Raw genomic sequence first — 24721 nt, 5'->3', positions numbered from 1 at the left:
TGGGTAGTACCAGTTGTGCTGCTTAGACCCTGCTCCGGAGTAGGAGCTTATTTGGTTCTCAAAAAAGCCAGTCCGGTACTAAATAGTACCCTGTTCCGGTGGTGCGAAAACACCCAAAAGTGGGTAGTTTCACAATAATTTCTGGTACTATGAAAAGGTTCCTGCAGTGCAAAAGGCCCTTATGTAATACCTTGGCAGCCCTAAAAACTTCAGCCTATCTACTTCTTTTGTAAGGGGAGGAAATATTGTAAAATGCCAAAACTATTCAATTTAATATAAGAAATGGATCCTGACAACATTACCATACTAACACTAATGTTGAATCTACAGTGTTCTGAACACCCCCCTAAGGGAAGTGTGTTTGTGTGTGTGTTTAAACTTAAATAACTTACAGGAGGACATTGAGTCAGTTTATCTGCTGCCATCATCTGAACATTGAGGTGTTTGCTCTGTGATTTACCCCTCGACTTTATCAATCGCTGTAGGACCTGCCAAAAAAAGAAGACGAATGAGCATCAAAGAAACTGGGTTAGTTTTGACAATGAAGGATTTATTTTGCTGCTGACAGAACTGAAGATATATATATATATATATTTAATATTTCCAGCATATTCCTTAAAATAGTGCACACAAGCTCATCAGACTCACCTTTGGAGAGGTGACCTTGACGTACACAATAATAGGAGCTAACGAGGTTTTAGCTAGCTGCGCTGGATGGTTAATGGTGTCTGCATCTAGAACCACCAACTGAAGAGTTTTGGCCAGCTCAAATATTCTCTCGATCTCACTTTGTACTTCCGCTGAGTAGGCAAACAGACAAATAGCATCCACAAAACACGAATCCCAAGTAGGGAGAAAATGTTCAAAAGCTCAAATGTATTGACAAAGCTCAACAATACAAGTTTTTTTTTTTTTTTTTTTTTTTTTTTTTTACCTATTCTCATTCTCAAAGTTTTAACACAACCTAACATATTTAAATCAGCAGAATTTGCAACAAGAGATTTCAGTACATCACATAAAAGCAATTGTTTAAAGGGATACTCCATCCCCAAATGAAAATTTTGTCATTAATCACTTAGTCTATGGGACAGTCTCAAGCCTCCCTGTTTTCATCCAAAATATCTTCAATTGTGTTCCGAAGATGAACGAAGCTTTTTCGGGTTTGGAACGACTTGGGGGTAAGTGATTACTGACAACATTTTCTTTTGGGGTGGAGTAACCCTTTAAGTATGCAAGATCAACAACCTGGCAATTAATGTTCCAGGTGATGTTACGGCCTTGGGCCATCATTATTGTTGAGCTCTGATAGGTGTGTGTGATGCTCTCACCCAAACTGGTTCGTGTGTTAGACCTCTCCATGATGGGTCTCTTGTTGAGAACCGATCTCTTGGCCAAAGAAAGGTCAGCGGTCACCCGGGTTATAGAAATCCTGTCAGCATAACAATACATGATGTGATGAAAGATTCCTCGGCCAAAGCTATCGTATGCTTTCAAAAACATGGAGCATAATCACACGAGTTGTACAGACTATTTTTATGAGCTTCCTGGAGCTTGGCAGACCCTGTCACCATAACATTTCATTGTAAAGACATAGAAATGGGTAAATGTTGACAGAATATTCTTCTATGTTTACAGACAAGAAATGTTTTTTAAAACTCACCGTCCATCAAAGCGATGTTTGAGAAAGTCAAACAGGGCTTTCTGCATCATATCTGTCACCTGTTGACAGACACGACACATTAGACAACAAATTTGAAAGGCTGTATAATGTTAAGTGCTCACCTCATAGCCCTTCAGTGAAGGTCCAACCAGAACCACAGGCCTCATGGACGGCACCACATCATATGGAGGAATGTGTTCAGTCTAAAAAAGACAAGAGTAGCACTGTCACACAGAACTACAGCATCAACTACAACCACAAAATACTAGATTAGAAACAGTTTCTGTAATGTATCAGCACAGACTGGCAACAATCATGGTACAAACTGCTATACTTCCTGATACGCATGAGAAATCAGATATTGTCTTACTATTTAAAGCATCTAGACTTGTCACCAAGACAAGTGCAATTTATAAAGACACATATTCTACTGATATCAGAATTGTATGCATCAATCTGACCAACTAAAGACAGATTATCGTAAAATAACCCACAAATCCATATCAACACCTACCTGCTTTAGCTTCTGTTTGGCTTTTGAAAATAAGAGAACAGATCAGAATCAGCATTCAGAAGATTTTAGAAGCAAAACGGCTTATATTTTTACTCTGTTCTGAACTTTTACTGGTTTTATCCTACTCTATTTGACTGTGGAAGCTTAACCTGTGACAGTACATGCATTACGTTAAGAAGAGGAGCAAAGAATAAGAAGAAAAGCAAGGGAAGTAAACCTCACTGATCTTCAGCCCTACTGATATTTTGCTCATTTGGGGCAGCATTCGCAGCCACACACATCCCCTGCACCACAGGCCCTGTCATACTCACTCTCACCTGCAGATGGCGGCGTGGATCTCCAACCTCCTGAGACCATGTCACCCAGGCTTGAGGAGGAGTTGCCACTTTTCCTGTGGAGAAAGAAAAAATGTTATCACCATCACAGAGCAACAGCAAATTCCTTCACAGAGCTGGTAAGCTATCTGGACATTACCAGAACTGTCAGCTTCATTTAAATATAATCATTTAGACATATTTTGGCATCTGTATTTGGACAATCTCAATTTGCATTCCCAGTTTTATAGTATGCAAGCAGTATTGGCACAATACATGACCCACTGCATGTGTATAATTCTGACATGTGTAAATACTGAACACTTTGTTTTCTCATAACAATACGGGGACTCAGTCATCAGATTGCTCTTGCTCACCAATGGATCCTCTGCAGTGAATGGGTGCCGTCAGAATGAGAGTCTAAACAGCTGATAAAAACATCACACATCTGTCTGCATGTATTCCACATGCAACTCACCTCTTTAATGTGCAGAAAGTATTTTAATATTATTTAATAGACGTGAGCTAACAATGAACAGTTGCAAGTGTGTCTGAAATAGATTCAGTTGTGCACAGTCTTGACAGAGAGGAAAAGAGAGACCTCTGTTGTTTCTGCTCCTGTTTGAGTCTCATGGCCTCCAGTCGGAGGGGGCTGGGAATGAAGCTGATGTCTGCCCCCTCTTTCACCAGCCTTCCAATCCACCAGTCATTATTGTACTTCTGCAACACAAACATGAAGGAAAACATGCTCAACGCTATTATGATGAGCTATTATGGTATTATGGGCACTGTTAGCAAAGAGGACTGACCAGCAAAACCTTTCATACATCTGTCTCCATGTATTACGCATGCAACTCACCTCTTTAATGTGCAGAAAGTCTTTGGCTTCAAAGTTTATGGCAGCACCCTGAACAGGACAGTCCTCATCTAGAGCCCCACAATAATTCACATTCGTCTTCACTGCGAATGCTACAGGTTTGGACTGCCAGGGAAACCAATGTTAATAATGCAATTTTTTTTTCAACAAAAGCAACCATCAAGAACCAATGAAATAATCCTCTTATGGTTTACAACTAAATGCTAGAAAAATGTTGTTGCTTGAACTTATTTGTATGCATGATCCCTTGTCCCGACATATTTCTAAAGCTACATGCAGAATGGTACTTTGTTGCTGCCCACTGTGCAAAAAAAAAAAATATTGAAAAAAGTCCATTAAAGAAGAGCTTGAGGAACCTTGGCTCTCTCGAGCTGCAGCTGGGCCTGGCGTTCGGCTTCACGCCGATACGCCTCGCGGTCCTCCTCCGCTGACAGGTCGGAATCCGAAGGTCTGCTCGTGTACGAATCGGCTGAACCCTGCAGGAACAAGAGAAGCCAAGAACATTTGTCATAACGGAGAAGTGGAAACCACAGGAAATAGCCCATGACTTGCAGTGTAAACATAGCTTAGCTAGTCATAACACTCATCAATCACCGCAAAACATAGCTACAGGAAGACAGAATACATGAAAAATAAAATAATGACCCATTTAAAACTCTTAGATTCTAGAAAATTAGATTCTTGTAAATTAATGAGAACCTAAGAGCTCAGTCCACACATAATAAAACCATCTATGTGCACAGCAGCATACAAATTAATCCTTTAAAATAAACCTTTATAAATTTTATAAAGCAGATACTATATTGTAGATTTATACTACATTTTATAAAGCAGATACTATATTGTAGTTTTATAAAGCAGATACTATATTGTAGATTTATACTACATACTACTAAATGAATGAATGTACAGTAGATGTTATATTGAAATGTTCACTCACCTGCCACTTTATTAGGTATACATGTTCAACTGCTTGTTAAATATCTAATCAGCCAAACTGATGGCAGCAACTCAGTGCACTCGAGGACCATGTTTACTTCAGTGTATGCTATAGTGCAAGTGCACAATCGTATGCATAGCCTTTCAAAGTACAGTACGTTTGAGGTGTACGTTAACACAGGCGGTCAACAAATGTGCTCTAGAAAGCTTCTTCTTTGTCCAGCATCTGCTCTATTTTTTGTAGTCTTTGTACTCTTTTAAACTAAGTTGTTGATTTTTACAGAATTAGTTGGGAGAGATTTTTTTCCTTAAGAAAACCAACTACCGGTATCAGTATCGGTATCGGCATTATTATGAATAATCATACTGGCTAAGAAGCTGTAGCTGTAGCTATCGGCTTTCGTATTGGTCCAACTATGCGAGTACTATTCTGGTGATGCAATTTGCGTCACTTGTATACTTTAAAAACTGTATACTTTAGCCTTTAGGCATGTAGATTTGTACCAGACAATCAGCTGAAGTTCAAAGGTTCAAAGTAGACAGGCTGGTCTAAGTATTTCAGAAACTGCGCACACAACCGTCTCTAGGGTTTACAGAGGATGGTCCAAAAAATATAAAGTGAGCAGCAGTTCTGTGTGTGAAAATGCTTTGCTGATGCCAGAGGTCAGAGGTGAATGGCCAGACTGGTTTGAGTTGATAGAAAGGCAACAGTAACTCATAACTGAGGTATGCAGAAGAGCTGAGCATCTCTGAATGTACAGCACTTCAAACCCTGAAGCAGATGGGCTACAGCAGCAGAAAACAATGGGTGCCACTCCTGTCAGCTAACAACAGGAAATTAAAGCTACAGTTCACATAAGCTCACCAAAATTGGACAATAGAAGACTGGAAAAAGGTTGGCCGTCTGGGTCAGAATTTGATGCAAACATGAAAGCATGGATCCATCCTGCCTTAGATCAGCAGCTCAGGTAACTGTGTTGGGGATATTTCCTTGACACACTTTGGGCTTCTTAGTACCAACTGAGCATCATTTATATGCCACTACCCGAGTACTGTTACTGACCATGTCCATCCCTTTATGAACACAGTGTTCCCATCTCGTGATGGCTACTTCCAGCAGGATAATGTGCCAAATAACAAAGCTCCACAGTCAGTAGATCTCACTCCAATAGAGCACCTTTGGGATGTGGTGGAATGGGAGATTTGCGTTGTAATGCTATCATGTCAATATGGACCAGTATCTGTGAGGAATGTTTCTAACACCTTGCTGAATCTATGCCACGAAGAATTGAGGCAGTTCTAACGGCAAAAGAAGTTCTAACCCGGTACTAGCAAGGTATACCTAATTAAGTGGCTAGTAAGTGTATATTTACTATATTTAAACACTGTGTGATTTACAGCATTATATAGTCAAAAGGCATGACTTTGTGTATTTTAGTGCACAATGTGAAAAAAATGTTAAAGGGGTCATATGATGCTAAAAAGAACATTATTTTGTGTATTTGGTGTAATGAAATGTTTATGCTGTTTAAGGTTAAAAAAACACATTATTTTCCACATAATATACATTATTGTTTCTCCTCTATGCCCCGCCTTTTGAAACGCTTTGATTTTCACAAGGCTCATAGCTCTGAAAAGCGAGGTGTGCTGTGATTGGCCAGCTATCCAGCGGGTTGTGATTGGCCGAATGCTTCAAGCTTGTGAAGGAAATGTTACGCCTCTTAACATATTGTGATGCCTTGTCCGGCCGGAGCGACGAGACAAAAACATAAAATCCATAGTCGTGTTCTCTTTTGGAAGGCAAAAACAAAGTAGTTCCTCTTTCACAGTGAAACACACAGGGTCTATACGACATGGCGGCGGCAACAACAACACTACAACGAGAATAAAAGGCATGCCTTCTTTCTTTACATGAACATTTGGGTGGTGTTATGCTAATCTTCCCACATAGTGACGTAGAGATGTGGGGGCGTGTTAGAACGAGCCGTTTCAGGAAGGCGTGGACGAGTGTTAACTTTTATAAAGAATATCTCTTTGGATTTGAGACTTCAGTCTTTGCAACTTCACAGATCTTCTTTATTCACCAAGAGCTTGTAACACTCCAAAGAGAAAGGAACATTTGAAATCGCATCATATGACCCCTTTAATAAAACGCTTGTTGCAGTATGCTCTTTATTTAGAGATGCGTTAAAAGTGTGAAACTGTTGTTTTTCCTGTACAACCACTGAAGCAACACTAGAGCTGAAATGCTTATGGTCAGTGAGTCATCAAATGCTTTTCCAATGGTCTGTACAGTCCTAATAGGCACAGCCAGCTTAAAACAAACCAAGAAACATTTAACTAACAGATTCCACAGGGCTAAAAACAGAGCCTGTACACTACAAATGTTGGTAAGTCATTAAATACAACTGTGATCTGTGGCATAGTGATCGTAACACTCAGATTTCATCTGTATGGCCTCTTAAGGTGACAGATTACTACAGCACTACAGCGGTGAGCCCGAGGCAGTCATGTAACGCTCAGAAACAATGATTCGACCAATAATAATGAAACAAAACCCACCCAAAATATAGCAACAGCATCATTTGCATTTCAAAGCGATGCCAACATCTTCTATAACCATGATGATAATGAAGTGAAATCTGGTTCTAAAATTTGGGCATCCAGACCAACACCCTCACAAACCTTATAAAACTCATACAAAACAATAAAAACAACCTCTCTCTGAAAAATTCTAATTCACTGTCCACATATTCATAACCAGTTAAATTCCACCTACCTTCTTCAGGAGAATGGTTAGTGGTTTGTTTGTAACGCTATCTCATTCTCTCTGTGCTCAAGAGAGACCGCAGCACAGTCGTTTGGTTAGTGACCCTTTCCTGGTCCACTCTGAAGACTGTTCTTGGTCCAAGAATGATTAACTGGCGCTCAATGCAAGTCAAAAACAACACCGAGATCCAGCACCCAAAACAGAGCAGTCATGACTGCTCTGAGAACCTCTCAGCAGGGAGGGAGAAGACAAGAAACAGAGAGAGAGAGAGAGAGAGAGTGGAACTCAGGAGACAAATGAAAATAAGCGGCCGGTACAAGGTGTTAGAAGAAGGAAAAATGGAGGGAGGGATGAGAATGAGCACCTCAGGACTAGCCAAGCTGCAGCGAGCAGAATGCTTTGGAGAAAAAAATAACTGAATCTCACTGTGGACGGAAATAAGGACGCTCAAGAAAACATTGTACTAGCATCATCACCACCAACAACAACTTTTTCAGTGTTCAAAACTATACTCCACCATGATTCCATCAACATTTGAAACAATCATCTTTGATGTTACACAGTTGTCAAAATGAATAATAGAAAAAAGATATATGCAAAAGTATATGCAATTTCTGAAATTAATATATGCATAACTATTAAAATTTAAAAATAAAATGTGCACTACCTCGTTGGTCAGTTTGTTAAATCAGCCAGTCTAATAGAGTTCTTAGTTAATGCTGATAATACACACACACACACACACACACACACACACACACACACACACATACTTATTTATGTATCTATTACTAATTAGTAATATTTCACTATGAGTGGAAATCTCCAAAAAATGTACTGCACCGTAAAGCATGCCAGTGAAATTCAGTGCCATCTACACAATATTCAAACATTTGTTTGAACAATACCATATTGACGAGGTATGAGGTAAAGCGCACACACACTCACACCCTTATCGACTGTATTCATGTCAGCCAACGGAAGAAGAAAAAAGGCGAGAAAGTGCAGACATTAGCATATTTAACTCTCTCCAGCTCTGAACAGAAGGCTTGTTTTTGCAGATTCAGCTCTTTCATTGTGAGCGGCGTGTCATCGCCACTGTCTCTGTGTAGCATTCATCCAACATTAGCAATTAATCTTCCTCATAACAAAAACATAATTCAATATAATGTTCTCTTTTTAGTGAAGGATATTGATCTTATTGAGATATATTGGCTTGCTCACAGAAAAACAACACAAAGAAAATATGTCGTGTTTGCACATTTCAATCCATTTTTAGCACACTGTGGTTGCTAGGGTGATTATTTTAGTGAATTGCTATGTGTTTGTTACAGTGTTCTGGGTACCTTTGTGCTATTTATTTCACCACTATGATTGGGACATGCTAATTCTAATTTCTGAATACTATTTAGGATGCATGTTTTTAGCATACTTTTGCTAAGTGTCATTGCTAAGTGTTTCCAGAATGTTAAGAGTGATTTATGTGGTTGCTAGGGTGTTTTAGGTTGTTGCTAGGTGGTTGATTACTGGGCCAACTCTCTTGATATGACTTAATGTTGGACCTAAATAGATGAAGCCTTATAGTGTAGGACTATTTAAGTTTACCTCTATTTGTTTGGCCCATGCAAATAAAGAATGACTTATATGCTAAGTGTATATTATTAGTGTTAGGGGTTTGTTTAAATAATAAGGAGCAATAATTCTTTGCTATATAGTGCTTATGTACGACCACCATTCACTGCCATTATAAAGCTTGGAAGAGCCACAACATTTTTTATATAACTCTGATTGTATTCATCTGAAAGAAGAAATACATATACACCTAGGATGGCTTGATGGCTTGTGAAAAAAAAAAAAAATTAAAAGAAAATCAAAATCTTGAATCGCAACCGCAAATCATATCGCAGAGCGAGTTGAGTGAATCGTTACATACCTAACAATAAGTAAATCCGCTTCACCGGCTAATTACTCTTCAGCAGCGATGCCATAGAAATATACAGAGCTACTGCAAAAACAGAAGTTCAAACCCAAAATCCTAAAGATGGCTGCGCGTTTGTTTCTCTGGAGCATAGGTCTGTAACTTCTTATTACTGAATCATCGTCATACTCGTCTGCTGCCATTATGACATCACCATTGTTTTGGAAAAGAACAGAACTTGATTTGCTTCCTTACAAAAGCCCACATTACTTCCCATGTTCAAAGCCCAACAGCTGTGTGCAGATGTTTACCCCTCACCCCTTTCTTAGCGAGTCTCTGATGGCAGATGAAGTTGGTTCACACCCACTCCCGCTTTCACTGCAACACCAAATATAGCACACGACCCCCCCACCCCCACCCCGCGGCTTCTCCTTTCCCCTTACAGCACATAGATCATCTCCCTCTCCGTGCGTAATCTTCATAGATTCACTGCACCATGGATATCATTTATCCATCAGACACCTTCATATTTTAACATCCAGATACGCCCAAGGTTATCAAACAACACCACCTCGTTGTGAAGCAGGCGGAAATAATAAGACATAGACAAGGCATAATAGTGTAAAGATAAGCAAATGTCTCAGTGTGTAAAACCACATTGCCGTGGGTGGAATGATGAAGGTGGTCGCTGAAACCGATGTAGCTGTAAAAGAAATAGAGGAGAGAATGAATGGAAGTTCTGTGCTGGTGAGAGACGATCTTCTGGTTGGTGATGCTTCCTCCTATATTTGAAACTCAGCCCTGATTCTGTCAGCTCCAAATAACAGCCTCAACAAAGCGAGTGGTACACATGGGAGGGAGGAGAGGAAGACACAGGGAAAAAGAGAGAGAGAGAGAGAGAGAGGTATGGAAAGAGAGACAGACCAACGTGAACAAAAGTCCCATGAAAAAAGGACGAGACTCTTGAGACGCTCACATGCAACCCAAACAACAACTGTATCTTAAATACAAATTAAGCTTGAGTAATATTTTCCATCTAAATGTCTCACTTGGTTCATATGTTAAAATGGATTTGAACAACACACTTCACTGGATGTTGTAAGATTTATGCTTAAACCAAAACAAAAAAAAATTCAAGATATGTTCAAGATTCATACCAAGAGCATTAACTATAAAGATAACTATATTATTGTCCACACTAATGGACAATATTAGCTAGGGGTGGAACAGTTCAACTTTTTCACGGTTCGGTTTGTATCGCAGTTTTAGAGTCACGGTTTCGGTATGGTTCGGTATGTGCTTTGTTTATAGAAAACTATACTTTCAAATAAAAATAAAGAAAATAAGAATATTCTATGTAACTACAAGCAACAGCACAAATAAATACAAAAGAGTAAAGATACAAATAAAATAAACAGTGATTTTTTTTTTTTTTTTTTTTTTTAGGTAGGTAGCATTAGTTTTTAGGTACAGAAATTGAATGAAGTAATCAAATGTAATACAGCATTGCATATTTGACTGTATAAATTAAAGATTAATCTTCATCCAAGTCACAAAAGCTATCCAATCAAAAGCATTGAGTGATTTATTTGTTGTTGCTGTTCGATTAATATTAAGACTGTCACTTTAAGAGAATGCACTGATCCAGTGCACTGATACAGTACGTTCATCTGGCTATGTCTGCTATAGGATAATTACAAAGATGGTCATTTTGACATAATTTTTGTGTGAATTTGTCTATTCAAACACAATACTTTAGAGAGAGCTTAATATCTGTGTGTGTACCGGGACGCGGGTTTGCGCACTTCAGATGAGCGCATGCACAAATCTTCTCACTGCTCGCACGAGCTCGCGTCCTCTGGCTCTTAAATGTTTAAACTGGCAAAACTTAAATGAGTTTAGTTTCAACACAGAAATCAACGTGTGCTGTTCAAGTCTCTCCTGTGCGCCCGGGTGACAAAGAAAATAAATGACTGCTCATATTCCAGCATACAGCATTCGCATTGAACAAGAGTGATTGATTTGTCCAGGTTTTTTTTTGTTTGTTTGTTTTTTCTTTTCTTTCTTTCTAATCGCTGTTATTGTAATGTACTGGGAAGCCAGAATGCGCATCCATCAACAGAAACATACATTAGCCAAACCCTGTTTTTTCACGTGTTATTTATAAGAAACCATATTACAGATGCGTTGTCAGATTTAAGTTAAACCGCGGTCCTAGCCGTGTGTGGAGAACCGAACGCTTCAATTTTTTGTGCGAACCGTCCCACCCCAATATTAGCACACTCTGCAGTTTTGTTGTCTCTCGCTTTAAATGCATGATCTCTTTAAAGGGGACATCAGATGCCCAATATAATTTCACTAAAATTCCTCAATGGTCATGTAAAACAACACCCTTTTACCTCGTCTCTGTTCACAGTAACCCGCTTCTGTGCATGTCTCTTTAAATGATAATAAGCTACTGCTCACCCCACCCCTCTCTGGGTTTTATTTGTAATTTTTTTTTTGTTTGTTTGTTTTTGTGTATTTGGTGGCACATTAACATCAAAATCTAAACTAATCCACTGAGGATACATTTTATTTTTGAACATGAAAACTTTACGGAGGACCCGACCTCGGTGACCTCATAGACTGCAGGCCTGCTTATGTTCACTTTTACATCCAATTACAAAACACAATACAAAACACAAAAATACATTTTCCAATTGAGGACATCCCTGGATGTCCCTAAGGAGTTGTTTTATTTTATTTAGCTCGCTTCTGAGAACAAATTTGTCCCCAAACTATGACTAAACACACACACACACACACACACACACACACACACACACACACACACACACCATCTGTAAGCAGCTCTGCAGTGGAGATGTAACACAACAGGCCAGGTGAGAGCGAATTATCTTGGTAACATCACCTCAGCTCACAGCAGCAACCATCACTCACACACATACACACATACACACATACACACATACACACATACACACACACACACACACACACACACACACACAGATTTAGTTTTTTGCTGTGGCTGCATTATTGTTAATATTACATATAATACATTGGTTATAGTAATAAGATTTGACCTGGAGTATTGGAGTACTACGGATATGACACAACAAATCATATGGTTTGTTGATTTGTTTGAGTAATATATTTAAATGTTTAAATGTATAAATAACCATAAATAAATAAATATATAAGTAAATTATATTTTACAAAACAACATGGAATTTATGCCTCTAAAGCTTTAAAAAAAAGTAATAACACACCAAAGTATACAGTATTTGTGGAATATGCCACCAAAAAAAGAAAAGAAAAAAAAAAACTATGAGGTTCCAAAAGAATATTGAGTAGTTTAAGACTGCACATACACTGCCAGAACACAGAAACAGAAATACATGGGACAAACTCTTGGTTTACTGAGGAGAAAGAGAGGCAGACACAGGAATGAAGCACTCATATATCGACACATTACCCCTCTGTGTGTTTATGGCCTGTGCGTGGCACAAGCGGGAAAAGTGCTCCTGCTAAGTGATCCTTAATGATGTTACAGCCGTTTGTGAACTGTCAGAGCGGCCATTTCCCATCCATTATTAATGTGATGGATTTCACACACCCTGCACTAATACCTTCACATTTCACTCTGATTCCATGTGGAAAAGACTGAAAAACAACAGTGAGCAGGAGGAGGAGTTTGTGTTCAGGAGAGGCAGTATGTCTTTGGGTCTGTCAGATATAAAGATGGTTCTTCAGCCTAAATTTAGCCTATTCCCGTCTGATTATTAGTCAGCAGAACTCAGATAAAGCTGGACAGACACAGGCTTAGTCTAAACTTCACACTAACCAGAGGAAATAAAACTAGCTGGCTTAGTTGGCAGATTCATTTTTAAATACATTTATACACAATCAAAGATATTCAAATGATATTGTTTTAGTGTCAAATCAGGGTTATTATAGTTACCTAAACTAAAAACCTTAAAAATATTTTTGATACTTAAATGTTAACTGAAATAAAATATAGTATAAAAAATGTAAACCTGCATGTTCCTCTTGTGAATTTTTTTTTAGCTTAATTGTACTGGATGTGTACTTGTAGTGTACTTCAAATAAAGTATATTTTTAAAAACTGTACTTAATATTAATGTAATAAATGGCCACTTAAGTGTACTTGAGAGTTCACTTTCATGACTATGTTTCCAAGTACACATTTAAGAAGTGTGCTTTGTAACAGTCAAATTAAAAGTTTCAATTTAAAGTACACAATCTTTGTTTTAATTATCTTTTGTTTTGTTTTAATTTGATGTGTTGGCTAACATACTAAAGCACATGTACTTGATTATAATTTGAACTGTAGTCTTATTCCATATTATATTTAAAGTTAATATATTATAATATATTTGTATCATATGTTGTTTGTACTATATTACAACTTCATCCATCATAGCAATTACCAGTATATTGAAATACATGACATACAATTTTAAACAGAAATTACATTACAGTGTATTTTAGTTTACCATGAATTCTTGTCAGTACATTAACATGCAATTAAGTATTTGAAAACAATACATTCAATATATTCTTTTAAAGTACAGTATAGTATTTATGCGGTAACACATATTCAATAAAAACTAAGAGTTTAACAAATCTAATTAGCTGCTTATTAATAGTTAGTAAGGTAAATATTATGTCAGATTAAGGGATCTACAATATGGTCATGCAGAATAAGGTATTGATATATGCTTTATAAGTAATAATAAACAGCCAATATGCTAGTAACATGCATGCTAATAATAAAATTGCTACTTAAAATAAAGTGTTACCATTTCTGTAATAACTACTTCTTTTAAAAGTATGCTAAATTACACTTCATTCTCACAAGGTGTGGTCATCATTATATTATTCATTAATAATTAGCACAATTGTGCTACATGAATAGAATCTCAAATCATGCAGGTAGTTTTGGAGAGGTGTGCTCATACTATTTTAAGTGATCAGACCTTGCATTATTTTCCCATGCCGGATCATCATCTACATCTACTGTACTTAATATTTTGAATTCACCTATTAAAGTGGGACAGCAGAAATCTAGCAGCACGTGTCTATTATCTGTATTTAACCATTCCACAAAAAACTGATTTCCACTCTGTGTGCTCAAACTGGGACACCTGAGAGTACTTGAGAGAGTTTGTTATGCAATGTCTGTTTAGCAAGGTGTCAGAAAGATAATGAGTAGCACAGCAGCGCACTCAATGCCTTCTCGTCCCAGAGTGTCCTGAAGTGCTCTGGAGTGGGAGGGGCTGGAGGACGTATGGACGTGCATGTTATATAAGACTTCACACAAAAACAGCTAGGTGCTACCATGCTACAATAATCCTGTAACACTATGGTGCATCGAATGATTAATGTACCATCATATTTACAAAAAATATGATTTTACTGTCATGGTATATGTCCAAAAAATGGTTTTGTTCATGCTAGAAGTGAGATACAGCTACTGTAGAACATGCAAATATTCTTCATATTTTGTTTGCTCCATAAGAGCCGTTGATAGCATTCTAATGCAGTTATTAATGAAGTTATTAGAAAGAGAGCGACAGAGACACACAGAGAAAGAAAGAGAGAGAGCTTTTGTAAATTTGGCTACCTCTGTGCATCCCTCAACAGTGTTCTGGAGGAGTGTCTCTAAACAGCGCTGTTATTACCTCGCTAGGGAGAAATGTCATGTGTATTCGTCTCTCATGTTGTTGTTTTTGTTAGTCCTGTGTGCTGTAAAGGTACTGTATGCTAATTTCCGTTATTACAGTTAACTATGCGAAGTGATATGGAACTGTAATGCGGTCAAGAGAGCTGCCTGGAACTACTTTCGCCGTGCGTTTCCCTGAAAATAATTGTACACCTCAGAACATTCTTCAGCCAATCAGATTCAAGCATTCAACGACCCCCGTAGTCATATATATATAAATATATATATATATATATATATATATATATATATATATATATATATATATATATATATATATATATATATATATATATATTAGAGTGGATGAAGAGAGCAGAGGAGGAATGATATGATGCACAGAAATGATAAACTATCAGGAAACCAGAGAGAGAAGCTTATACTCTCAGTTCTGTATACGCTTTTAATCAAAATTAATTTCTATGCCAAAATGAAAGCCCCTAGAAGCTGCCCTGAGTCCACATATGAGAGTGGGTTCACGTGGGGTGCGTTTTCATGTGATAAGAAAGCAGATGGGATCAGATAGAGTCTTGAAATAGATCCACTCAACAGCAGCAGGTAAATGCCACTGTTTCTCCTGCAGAGATGAGTCACAATCCAGCAACACAACCCCACCCGAGTCAGAGCAAAGATTTCTGTAAGTCAGCAGCACGAGGAAACCAAAACAAAGCCACAGCTTCAGCTCCACAAACAGCTCCAGTAAAAATGAAATAAACATATAAGAGAGAAGCAAACCTTTGTATTTTAAGGTCTTAAAAACAGAGATTGCTCAAACAATCTAGAAAAATATTATGTTTATTATGCTTAAAATATTTTATGCTTATCATTAAAATGCAGTGTGCCATTTCTGCAACAGAATTGCAAAAATAAAAACTAACATTTCACTTAATTTTTTTTATAATAGTAATATAATATCAATAAAATTATAGTTAAAATGTTACTAAATATTACATTATATAGACATTTTAAGTATACTACCATTCAAAAGTTAAGTGAGTTTTTCTTTTTCAAGAAATTCATATTTTTTTATTCAGCAATTTAATTGATTGAAAATATAAAATCAAATCTATACAAAAGATTTCTAACAGCAAATCATCATATTAGAATGATTTCTGAAGGATCATGTGACACTGAAGACTGCAGTAATGATGCTGACAATTCAGCTTTGATCACAGAAATAAATTACATTTTAAAATAGAAATGATTAAAACATAATAATAATAATTCACATAATTTTTTATTACAGTATATACTGTATTTTTATTAAATAAATGCAGCCTAAGAGACTTCTTAAAAAAACATAATATTTTCTTACCACCCTAATATATCTAAAAGTATATTACAAAAAGTAATAAGATTTAATTTACAAATATTTAATTCTATATTAGCAATATAATATAGATATAATTAAAATGTTAATAAATATTGCATTGTATAATAGTAGCTAGAAGTTTTACCAGTGTCTGATAACCCAGACATTTCAATTACACTACAATTTACAATTTAAAAGTTAGGTCTGTTTACCTGATTTTATTTTAAATTAATATTTTTTTATTCAGCAATGGCAAATGTAATTGACAGAACAGATACACTAAAATAAATACAAAAGATTTCTAATGCCATTTTTTTTTTTTTTTTTTTTTTTTTACTTTATATTTATAAAAGACTCTTCATTTTTTTATTATATTAAGCAGGACAAATGTTTCCATCATTGATAATAAGAAAATAATAAATGTTTCTTGAGCAGCGAATCAGCATATTGGACTGATCTCTGAAGGATCATGTGACACTGAAGACTGTTGATGCTGAAGAATGATGCTGAAAATTGAAAATCCAGATTTGCTTCACAGGAATAAATTACTGATATATATATAATAAATATATTGAAATTGTAATAATATTACCTAGATTTTTATTCAAATAAATGCAACTTTGGTGAGCAATAGAGACTTCTTTAAAAAACATCAAATAATCTATAATCAACCTCAAACTCAAACAGCAGTGTAAATGTAAACTAGCAAATGCAACCCAATTTTACTTCTATAATCCATTCTTTCACACTTAACAATGCCAATATTCACAGTAATGCACTGCCTCCTGTAAAGCATCCCTTTATGAAATACAGCACATTCAGCGCTGTCTTCATGCATGTCAGGAATCCATGATGTACGTCACAGATGCTTATTTTCAGGTACACCATCACAGCACAGACTTTCTGAACACAGAGACAGCGTGAGGATTTAACATTCACCAGCAGGCTCCACTCCAAATGAGCTCCATTAATATTTTACTATTTTAATATTTTAGGAACTGTGGTATTTTGGGAGAAAATTGAAACTGCCACTACCTCCTGGTCATGAAAATTAACAACCCGCTCAATATGCCATCTCTTCTTTCCACACACACACACACACACACACATATATACAAACTCAATGTTAACACATTAAACACTGCATGGCAGATTGACGACCAGATAGTCAATTAATACCCTTGTCTGTAAACTTGCCTTTGCTTCCGCACAGATGAATTTGGAGTAGGTATCTGAGGGTGTCGAATGAGCTTATATGGTGTGCGCAGAACAAACCAAAGAATTTGGGTCACTCATCACAGAGGAAATTAATTGATGTAACGAGGCTGACATAGATGTTGAAGTGTGCCATGGAGAAATTCAGTGTGCTTGTCATAACCTATTTTTACTTTTAGGTGTTTTCAAAAGATTCTCTTAAATAACACATGAAGATGCTGCAGAAGAGTAATGGAGCTGCCTCCATCTAGCGGCCACGTCTTGAATTACAGCACGAGTGAGACGTGACATACTAGGGCAGGCTGTATCCTTATAGATATTGTAATCAGCTACTACACAAAACACATTAGACAGGATTTTTAGACGCTGGAGAAACTTAAAAACTAAAGAAAAAAAAATGGACATATTGTCACCTAGATACAAGAGACATTTACTAACACTCTTTTTCTAAATGTCTAGTGAAACTAATAATTGCAGCAGCCAGCAGTTAATTAGTACGAGTTTTTAAGAGTGGGGAAATTGAGAAGTTGAGAAGATGTTGTAACAACCTGAAAACAACCTTTCATAACATCCAAACAACGAATCTTGGTTTTGGTGAAATACACCACAAATACACCATACTCAAATGCTTCAGAAAATGCTTAAGAAGTCCAACTCCATGGTCATGAATGTAAATAAATTAACAAGTATCAACTACTATCAACATTTCTCTGGTTTTATTATCCTAATTAATGCTAATTTATTAGGGCAAAAGACAAAAATCTTGCAAACTTTATTTCATTAATATATGATTAATATGTGTGTGTGTGTGTGTGTGTGTGTATATATATATATATATATACACACACACACACATATAAACACCTACACACATATACATTACATATTACATAATGTAGCATTACATAAGAATAATATATTATGTGGGCGTATATAGCATATTAAAATATGAATATTTTCAAAGGTATATTAAAAGTACTATGAAATGTGTCATTTATTTTAATTATAAGCATCACTTTTTATTTTAATATGATAATTTATTATGAAATATTTTAAATTCTGTAATATATTATACAATATAAATGTGATATGGTTTATAATATTTAAAAAAAAAACTGATGTACAAAAGATGAACCCTTTTCACAGACGAAAAGGATGTAAATTTATAACACTTTACTTTGTGTTTTCTTACCACTGCATAAAAATACAGTGTTTCTAAAACAAAGACTGAGGCAGTTCTGCATATTTGACATCTTTCTGTCCTCTGACTAACATAATAAAACCATCTCCATTTTGTGAACACTGGGACAAATAAGAATGCATATATATATATATATATATATATATGAAAAGGGTTCATAAGACACCTGCTGATTCCAGCCTCCAGAGTCACTTCTAGTCAATCTACACAACGTCTGTAACTGCTAAAGAAGTGATGAACACAGAGTAACCACTCAAACAACCCCACATGGAAACATAACGACAGAAACAACATATTGCATGGAAGCGCTGACTGGTTAAGCGGAGTCTTACCTGTCGCTTGATGAAGCTGGAGGTGGTGTCAGACGAGGTGCTGCCATCTGAGCGTTTAAAGCGTCCCTTGCGCTTCGGCAACTTTCGTGGTAGCTATACGGAGACAACCACATCAAAACAAACAGTCACCCGGTTACAGTAACATCACACACAAGATGCACTTTGTTGAAAAACAGTTTTTTTTTTAATTGCTTGCACACATTTTCAAAACTTTGCCTCCTTTTTTCAAAACTTTACATTCACATCCAAAAAGAATTGCACACGCAAAATACAAAATGCCTCGCATCTCTTGCAAAATGAAGCACTGCATTCAAAATATCACAAACACATCTCAAAAGCAAACATTTGCAAACACCTTTCTCATAATATTAGTTCCCGTTTGATTTTTGTGTGTTATACATAGGGTTTTGCAGATTTGGTCTCTGCTTCTGGTGTTTGAGTGTCAGGTTTCAGAAATTATGTGACAAGTAAAGATTTTGTGTGTAAGCAGTTAAAAAAACTGTAAGCTGGTAAACTGGGCTAGGACACCAGATATAAGAGACTCTGGAGCTCCAGCAGCAGGTAGATTAATGTTCACATTATAGGAAATGGGTCTGGAGGAACTGTAAGCTCTTTAAATAGTTGAAAGTAAAGTCTTAAAATATGACATATATATAAAGTTTGTAACTGTTCTAGTCAGCAGTGCTTAAATACCTTGTATCTAGTGAACCTTGGATTTATTTATTTTTATTTTTTTTGTATTAAAAATATTGTTGGTCACATCTACTGCTCAGTCCAAGTGGTGAATCTGAGATCTTTCAATCTATAAAAAGTAATACTGATACCCCTCAACGAACTGCTAGTTGGTTGGTTTAAAAAAAAAAAAAAAAAACTGCCATTGGAGTGTAAGAAGCATGTATCATAGAAAAACATATGAATGAGAATAATGTAAAACGGATACAAATTGCCATGAGATTTGACCCATTTTAACAGGTATGACCAGCTAATATCTGGTTTGTTGCTGATCCATGATGGTTTAGCTAGTGACCAGTTTGGACTAACTAACAGACCTGCTAGAAACCAGTTACCATCTCCAAAAAAAAAAAAAAGAAAAAAAACTTGCAGCTTAATATGGTTTTTCAAGCAGGGCAGGTGACCATGGGACTTAAGTTGGCTACAGGTGAGAAACATGACTAGTGAGGGTTTACCATAAGAGAGATTTAAAATCCGTGGAAACTGACAGAAAGCAAGTGTTTGAACTCATAAATGAACACTGTGTCTACAGATGCCCGGCCTGAAGGACGAGGCCTCGGTTGCGGTGGGAAATCTCAGGGCGGAGGAAATGCAGGAACTGGGAGTTTCGCGGATGGGTGGAGGAGCATCAAAACATCTTATCAACATCTCGCCTCCGCTCATTAAAAACAACAGCGCGTGACTGATTAAAGGCGCGACAGAGGCGATCTTACACGGGCAGACTGTGTAGCTGTAGCGCTCTGCGGATATATGAAGCGCTTCGATGCACGACTGCTCAACAACAAGTAGCAAGAAATTAACCATTTATGAGATCATATTCAAATCCCCCAAAAGTCTTACCTGAAAATAGTGCGACTGAGAAGCGCTTTCTACACCAGACAGAGGGTCTGCGGAAGATTTGGACATCTTTACTTGCACCATCTATTTGAGAGCGCAGGGAGGCGGGTGCATGCATGCATTGGTGCTTACTGGAAGAAACGGCGATACCAAATACATATGCCTCCCGAGGAAGAAGAGGGTATCACGATTGAACGGTCAAGCTTCTGTTTAAGCTGCACGGAGATCCTAAGATATTTTCCCTCGCGCGGGTTATTATAAATCGAGACAGTAATACAGGTGTACAAATGCAACGGGTCTGTTTCTTGTGCAAGCGCCTTTTGTAATGATGTGTCTTGCGCTACAGTGCCCCCCCCCCATCTATCTCTCTCTCTCTCTCTCTCTCTCTCTCTCTCTCTCTCTCTCTCTCTCGGTAGGCTACATACAAATTTTCTATCCAAAATTCGTTAGATTAACGAGTCAAAGAATAGCAAGATCTTAACCGCTACACTGGAATACAGCTGACTTCTATATTCTAGACTTTGTGCATAGGTGTTCACTCGTTTCTTTGACAGCCCAGCCCTATAGGCTCACATAACTTTAGTGTGACTCTCTGCAAGTCTCAGTTTGAATGGACTAATGGCAGATGGAAACCTGTTTGAAAACAACCATAATTTGCAAAAACCAGTTATTATAAATGGACAAATGTATCCAGTGATGCAAAATTTTCAGCTTTTTCCACTGTAAAAATGTCACCATTTTGGATTGAATATATTGTATAATTTACATGACTAATGTTATTCCTAACAGAATGTGACGCAACAAGAAACGTTTGGCTTTTTTTGTATTTTTTTTTTTTATACACATTAGACATAATATTTGTTAATAACTGAAAATGAAAATGTTTTTCCTTGTAATACATTATTTCTTTTAATTGTAATACTTAATTCTATTGTGACTTCACTTTATTTATAATTATATCTATTAATATTACAATCACCTATACAGTAACATAACAGTAAAATCGTATATATTTTAGCACATGTGCTTTGATTTTATATGGCATCTTTAGCTAGATTTATGTGGTCAGCTAGATGAGTTATCTCACCATGTAAGTACTTTCAAAAATTTAAAAGGAAATTTAAAATTACAGCTTGGAAGAGGACAGGAATGTGGCTCAGCGGGAGAAGTGTGATCCATAAGTAACTACTTTGAAACTCTTAGGTGTGGTAAACACACATACACTTACACCCTCTTAAGTGTTAAAACCTGCTGTCTCATTTATGACAGCAGATCACTTCCTCCTTCAAACAACAGGAATTTCCACATATAAAACAGTGGTTAAAAATAGAATGATATGGTTAAAATAGAAAGACTAATATTCCAGTGTAACTGGAGTTGTGATGCAAAGTGTCTTGTGTTTTGTACATGTCCAAGGGCCCTTCCCTCCTGTTTACGCCATCACGCTAAAGCAATCAGGCTGTCAATCACGTGAATGTAAACTCCTCTGGTAGCCACTAATTGTCAGACACAAAAATCATGCGGCCAGTGTTGGGAGCCGATGTGACAAGTGATGCACTGCTGACAGCTGGACCCTGATTTGACTATGAAACAGCAGGGCGCTGTCTCTGTGTAATTACAGGTGATAAAGAGCATTCTTTATGCTGTTTCTTTGTTTGATTGTTTTAATTGCAATGATTGTCGTGCATATGGTTTCTACTGCTCACGACTTAAACATAAATGCACCTCTAATTGGCACAACTATTATGTATTACGTTGTTTATAACAGTATGCAGGTTATGTCACATAAGACAAGTGCTGATGTATTTTAACACCTGGCTGTGTGCCTAACTCTGCAAAGCCTAGGCCCCGGCATATAAGCGGATAGTTAAAGAAATCTGATTTTACTGAAATGGAAAAAGTTGAAACTTTAGATAAAATATGAATAAAATCTAAAAGGAAAAAATAATACGTTTTTTTTGGCTAATATAGGCTTCACTGTAAACATCAATAACCTGTAATTGTTACCTTAAAGAGCAATCTTTACCTGATTTAACCCATGAAAATAAATCAATAAGAATAATATAAAATTTGTATAAATTAATGAATTTAGGTTGATTTAGTGACGCTATTATATATATATTTAATAAAACCAGTTTATTTAGATCTTTTTATATAGTTTTATTCAGAGGCCCAAACTGAGCAAAAATATTTAACTTATTAAATATTTTTATTTAAATAGCCAATAAGTAAGTTGAAATTCTGCTAATTTGTTTGTAAATTTGTGTGTAATGAGATCGTTATAACAATATAACAGACTACTTTCATATAAATAAAATAATAAAATATTAGGGCTGTCAAATGATTAATCACGATTAATCACATCCAAAATAAAAGTTTTGTTTACATAATATATGTATGTGTACAGGGTATATTTATTATGTATATATAAATACACACACATAAATTATATATTTAGAAAATATTTACATGTATATACATTTATATATTTATATTCTTATATTTTATATTATATATAAATATATTATATATATAAACATAACATATTTTTCTTAAATATATACATGCATTTGTTTGTATTTATATAAACATTATAAATATACACAGTACACACTCATATATTATGTAAACAAAACTTTTATTTTGGATGTGATTAATCGTGATTAATCATTTGACAGCCCTATAAAATATATAAAAATACCTATAAATATCAATGTCACTCTATACCTCCCAATTACTGTAGATATATTTAAATAGTAGTGTAGTATTTATTGTAGGGGCAAAACAATTCATGCAATGCAGCACAATGATACCATGTTCAATAGTAATATTTGAAAACAATTTGTCTAAAAAAAAGTTATGGATAATCAAGTAAACCTAAGTTGCTTCAGTGTTAATCTTGAATTATTAACAATATAAACGTTACTCTTATGTTTTAATTTAAAGATTTCACAGCAAGAAGATACATGAACCAGGACCTGAAGAATGATACTAAAAGGCTTTTTACTTGCTAAATAAGCATAAACTATCAATATGAAGACAGAGAGCACACTAGATTGTGTACAACAGGTTTTTCCAGCAGCGTTTTGATCATGCTAATAGTATAGAGGCCTTAGAAATTTGCATTTTATCAAATATGATAAAGTAGGCTTAATAGGGTTAATTAGTACACTTCTATTCTCACAAGCATGGCCTTCTGGTAGCAAAAGAGCTGTTAACGGTATATTATCTTAAAGTTTCACTATAACCGTTCTACGTTACTGCAGCCGAATCAAACAAACAGCAGCACCGCTTCCTCAGAGAGCTCAGCCCTACCTTAAGGCAATGAGGAACCTGTGAAGGGCAAAGATCTGGCAGTCTATCCAGATCTATTTGTCAGCTGAGCATTAGACAAATAGTACTGTATTTACTTTACCCTTTTTCCTGTCTGCCTTCACCACAGAACAGCAAAGCAACAAGCAGTGTACAGCGGCACTGAATTACAGTTGTGTAAACACAGCAGACGGAAATCAGTCCAAGCTTTTGTGTAAATGAAAAGCAGGCCGCTCATGTTTGTGTCCTATTGTTTGTTTAGATGTTTTAATCAACATCATTTAATGCTCGCAAGACACACATCCTTCTGTGCGTCATAAATGGTGGGTGTGCTGTGTTAAAATGAAACTGGTTTGTCTTTAGTATACTTACTAGTTGCATTTGTCTTGGCTTGTTCCCTGTCTATTCAAATGTGCGTGGAAGTACAGTATGTATACCAAACATTTACACAATAGCCATTTGTAGTGTTATATTTGGCTCTCTAGCAGTTTGCATAACTACACAGCTCAGTACAGCTGGAAATTTGTCTAATATGTTCACTAGAATTCATTGCCTAGTACGATTTTGCAGTGCATCATAAAAACAGTTCATTTGGATAGTCATATATAGAGCACTTGTTGAATGAGTAAACTGGAAATGGTTTACCTTAAATGTGTTTTTATGAGACTGTCATATAGTTGCATAAGTCAGAATGGCGCATTTGAGTTTAAATCACTGCCGCAGTTTGACCTGCAGTTGTTGTTGTTGAAAACATAATGATATGAAAATCACGTTCTTAGAATGATAAGAGCAAGTCCTAATTCAGAGAAATCATCATTTACACAGTTAAAACTGTAAAATTGTGAAAAAATATTACAATTTAAAATAAGTGATTTCTGTTTTAATATATTTTAAAATATAATTTATACCAGTGATACAAAGCTGAATTTACAGCATCATTACTCCAGTCTTCAGTTTCACATGATCCTCATCACTCTAATATGCTGACTGATCAATTTAACGCAACCTTGCCAAATAAAAAAAAAAAAAAAAGAAA

At 36.2% G+C, this 24721-nt stretch overlaps 1 protein-coding gene across 6 annotated transcripts in view; it reads right to left on the bottom strand.

Moving 5' to 3' along the window:
- The window catches only part of cacnb3a (calcium channel, voltage-dependent, beta 3a), a 28957-nt gene extending 8225 nt beyond the window's left edge, over positions 1-20732 (bottom strand). For 2 of the 6 annotated variants that reach the window (XR_006158233.1, XM_042750864.1), the window contains exons 1-12: positions 20377-20732; positions 18805-18897; positions 3722-3841; positions 3348-3470; positions 3090-3208; positions 2486-2565; positions 2175-2194; positions 1783-1863; positions 1661-1719; positions 1329-1429; positions 649-800; positions 393-488 (exon numbers count right to left, since the gene is read on the bottom strand). Coding sequence is in view for 5 of the 6 variants with exons in the window: in XM_042750864.1 (XP_042606798.1) it covers positions 393-488; positions 649-800; positions 1329-1429; positions 1661-1719; positions 1783-1863; positions 2175-2194; positions 2486-2565; positions 3090-3208; positions 3348-3470; positions 3722-3841; positions 18805-18897; positions 20377-20457 (1125 nt within the window). In the remaining variant the exon portion in view is untranslated. The remainder of the gene's footprint in view (positions 1-392; positions 489-648; positions 801-1328; positions 1430-1660; positions 1720-1782; positions 1864-2174; positions 2195-2485; positions 2566-3089; positions 3209-3347; positions 3471-3721; positions 3842-18804; positions 18898-20376) is intronic. The other 4 variants (XM_042750863.1, XM_042750866.1, XM_042750865.1 and 1 more) reach the window with 3 other exon arrangements.
- Between the last annotated feature and the right edge of the window lie 3989 nt (positions 20733-24721).

This window comes from Cyprinus carpio, chromosome B23 (genome assembly GCF_018340385.1).
Source record: "Cyprinus carpio isolate SPL01 chromosome B23, ASM1834038v1, whole genome shotgun sequence".
Taxonomy (NCBI): domain Eukaryota; kingdom Metazoa; phylum Chordata; class Actinopteri; order Cypriniformes; family Cyprinidae; genus Cyprinus; species Cyprinus carpio.
Note: the sequence above shows the minus strand (reverse complement) of the source record. Positions and strands in the feature narration are given on the sequence as shown.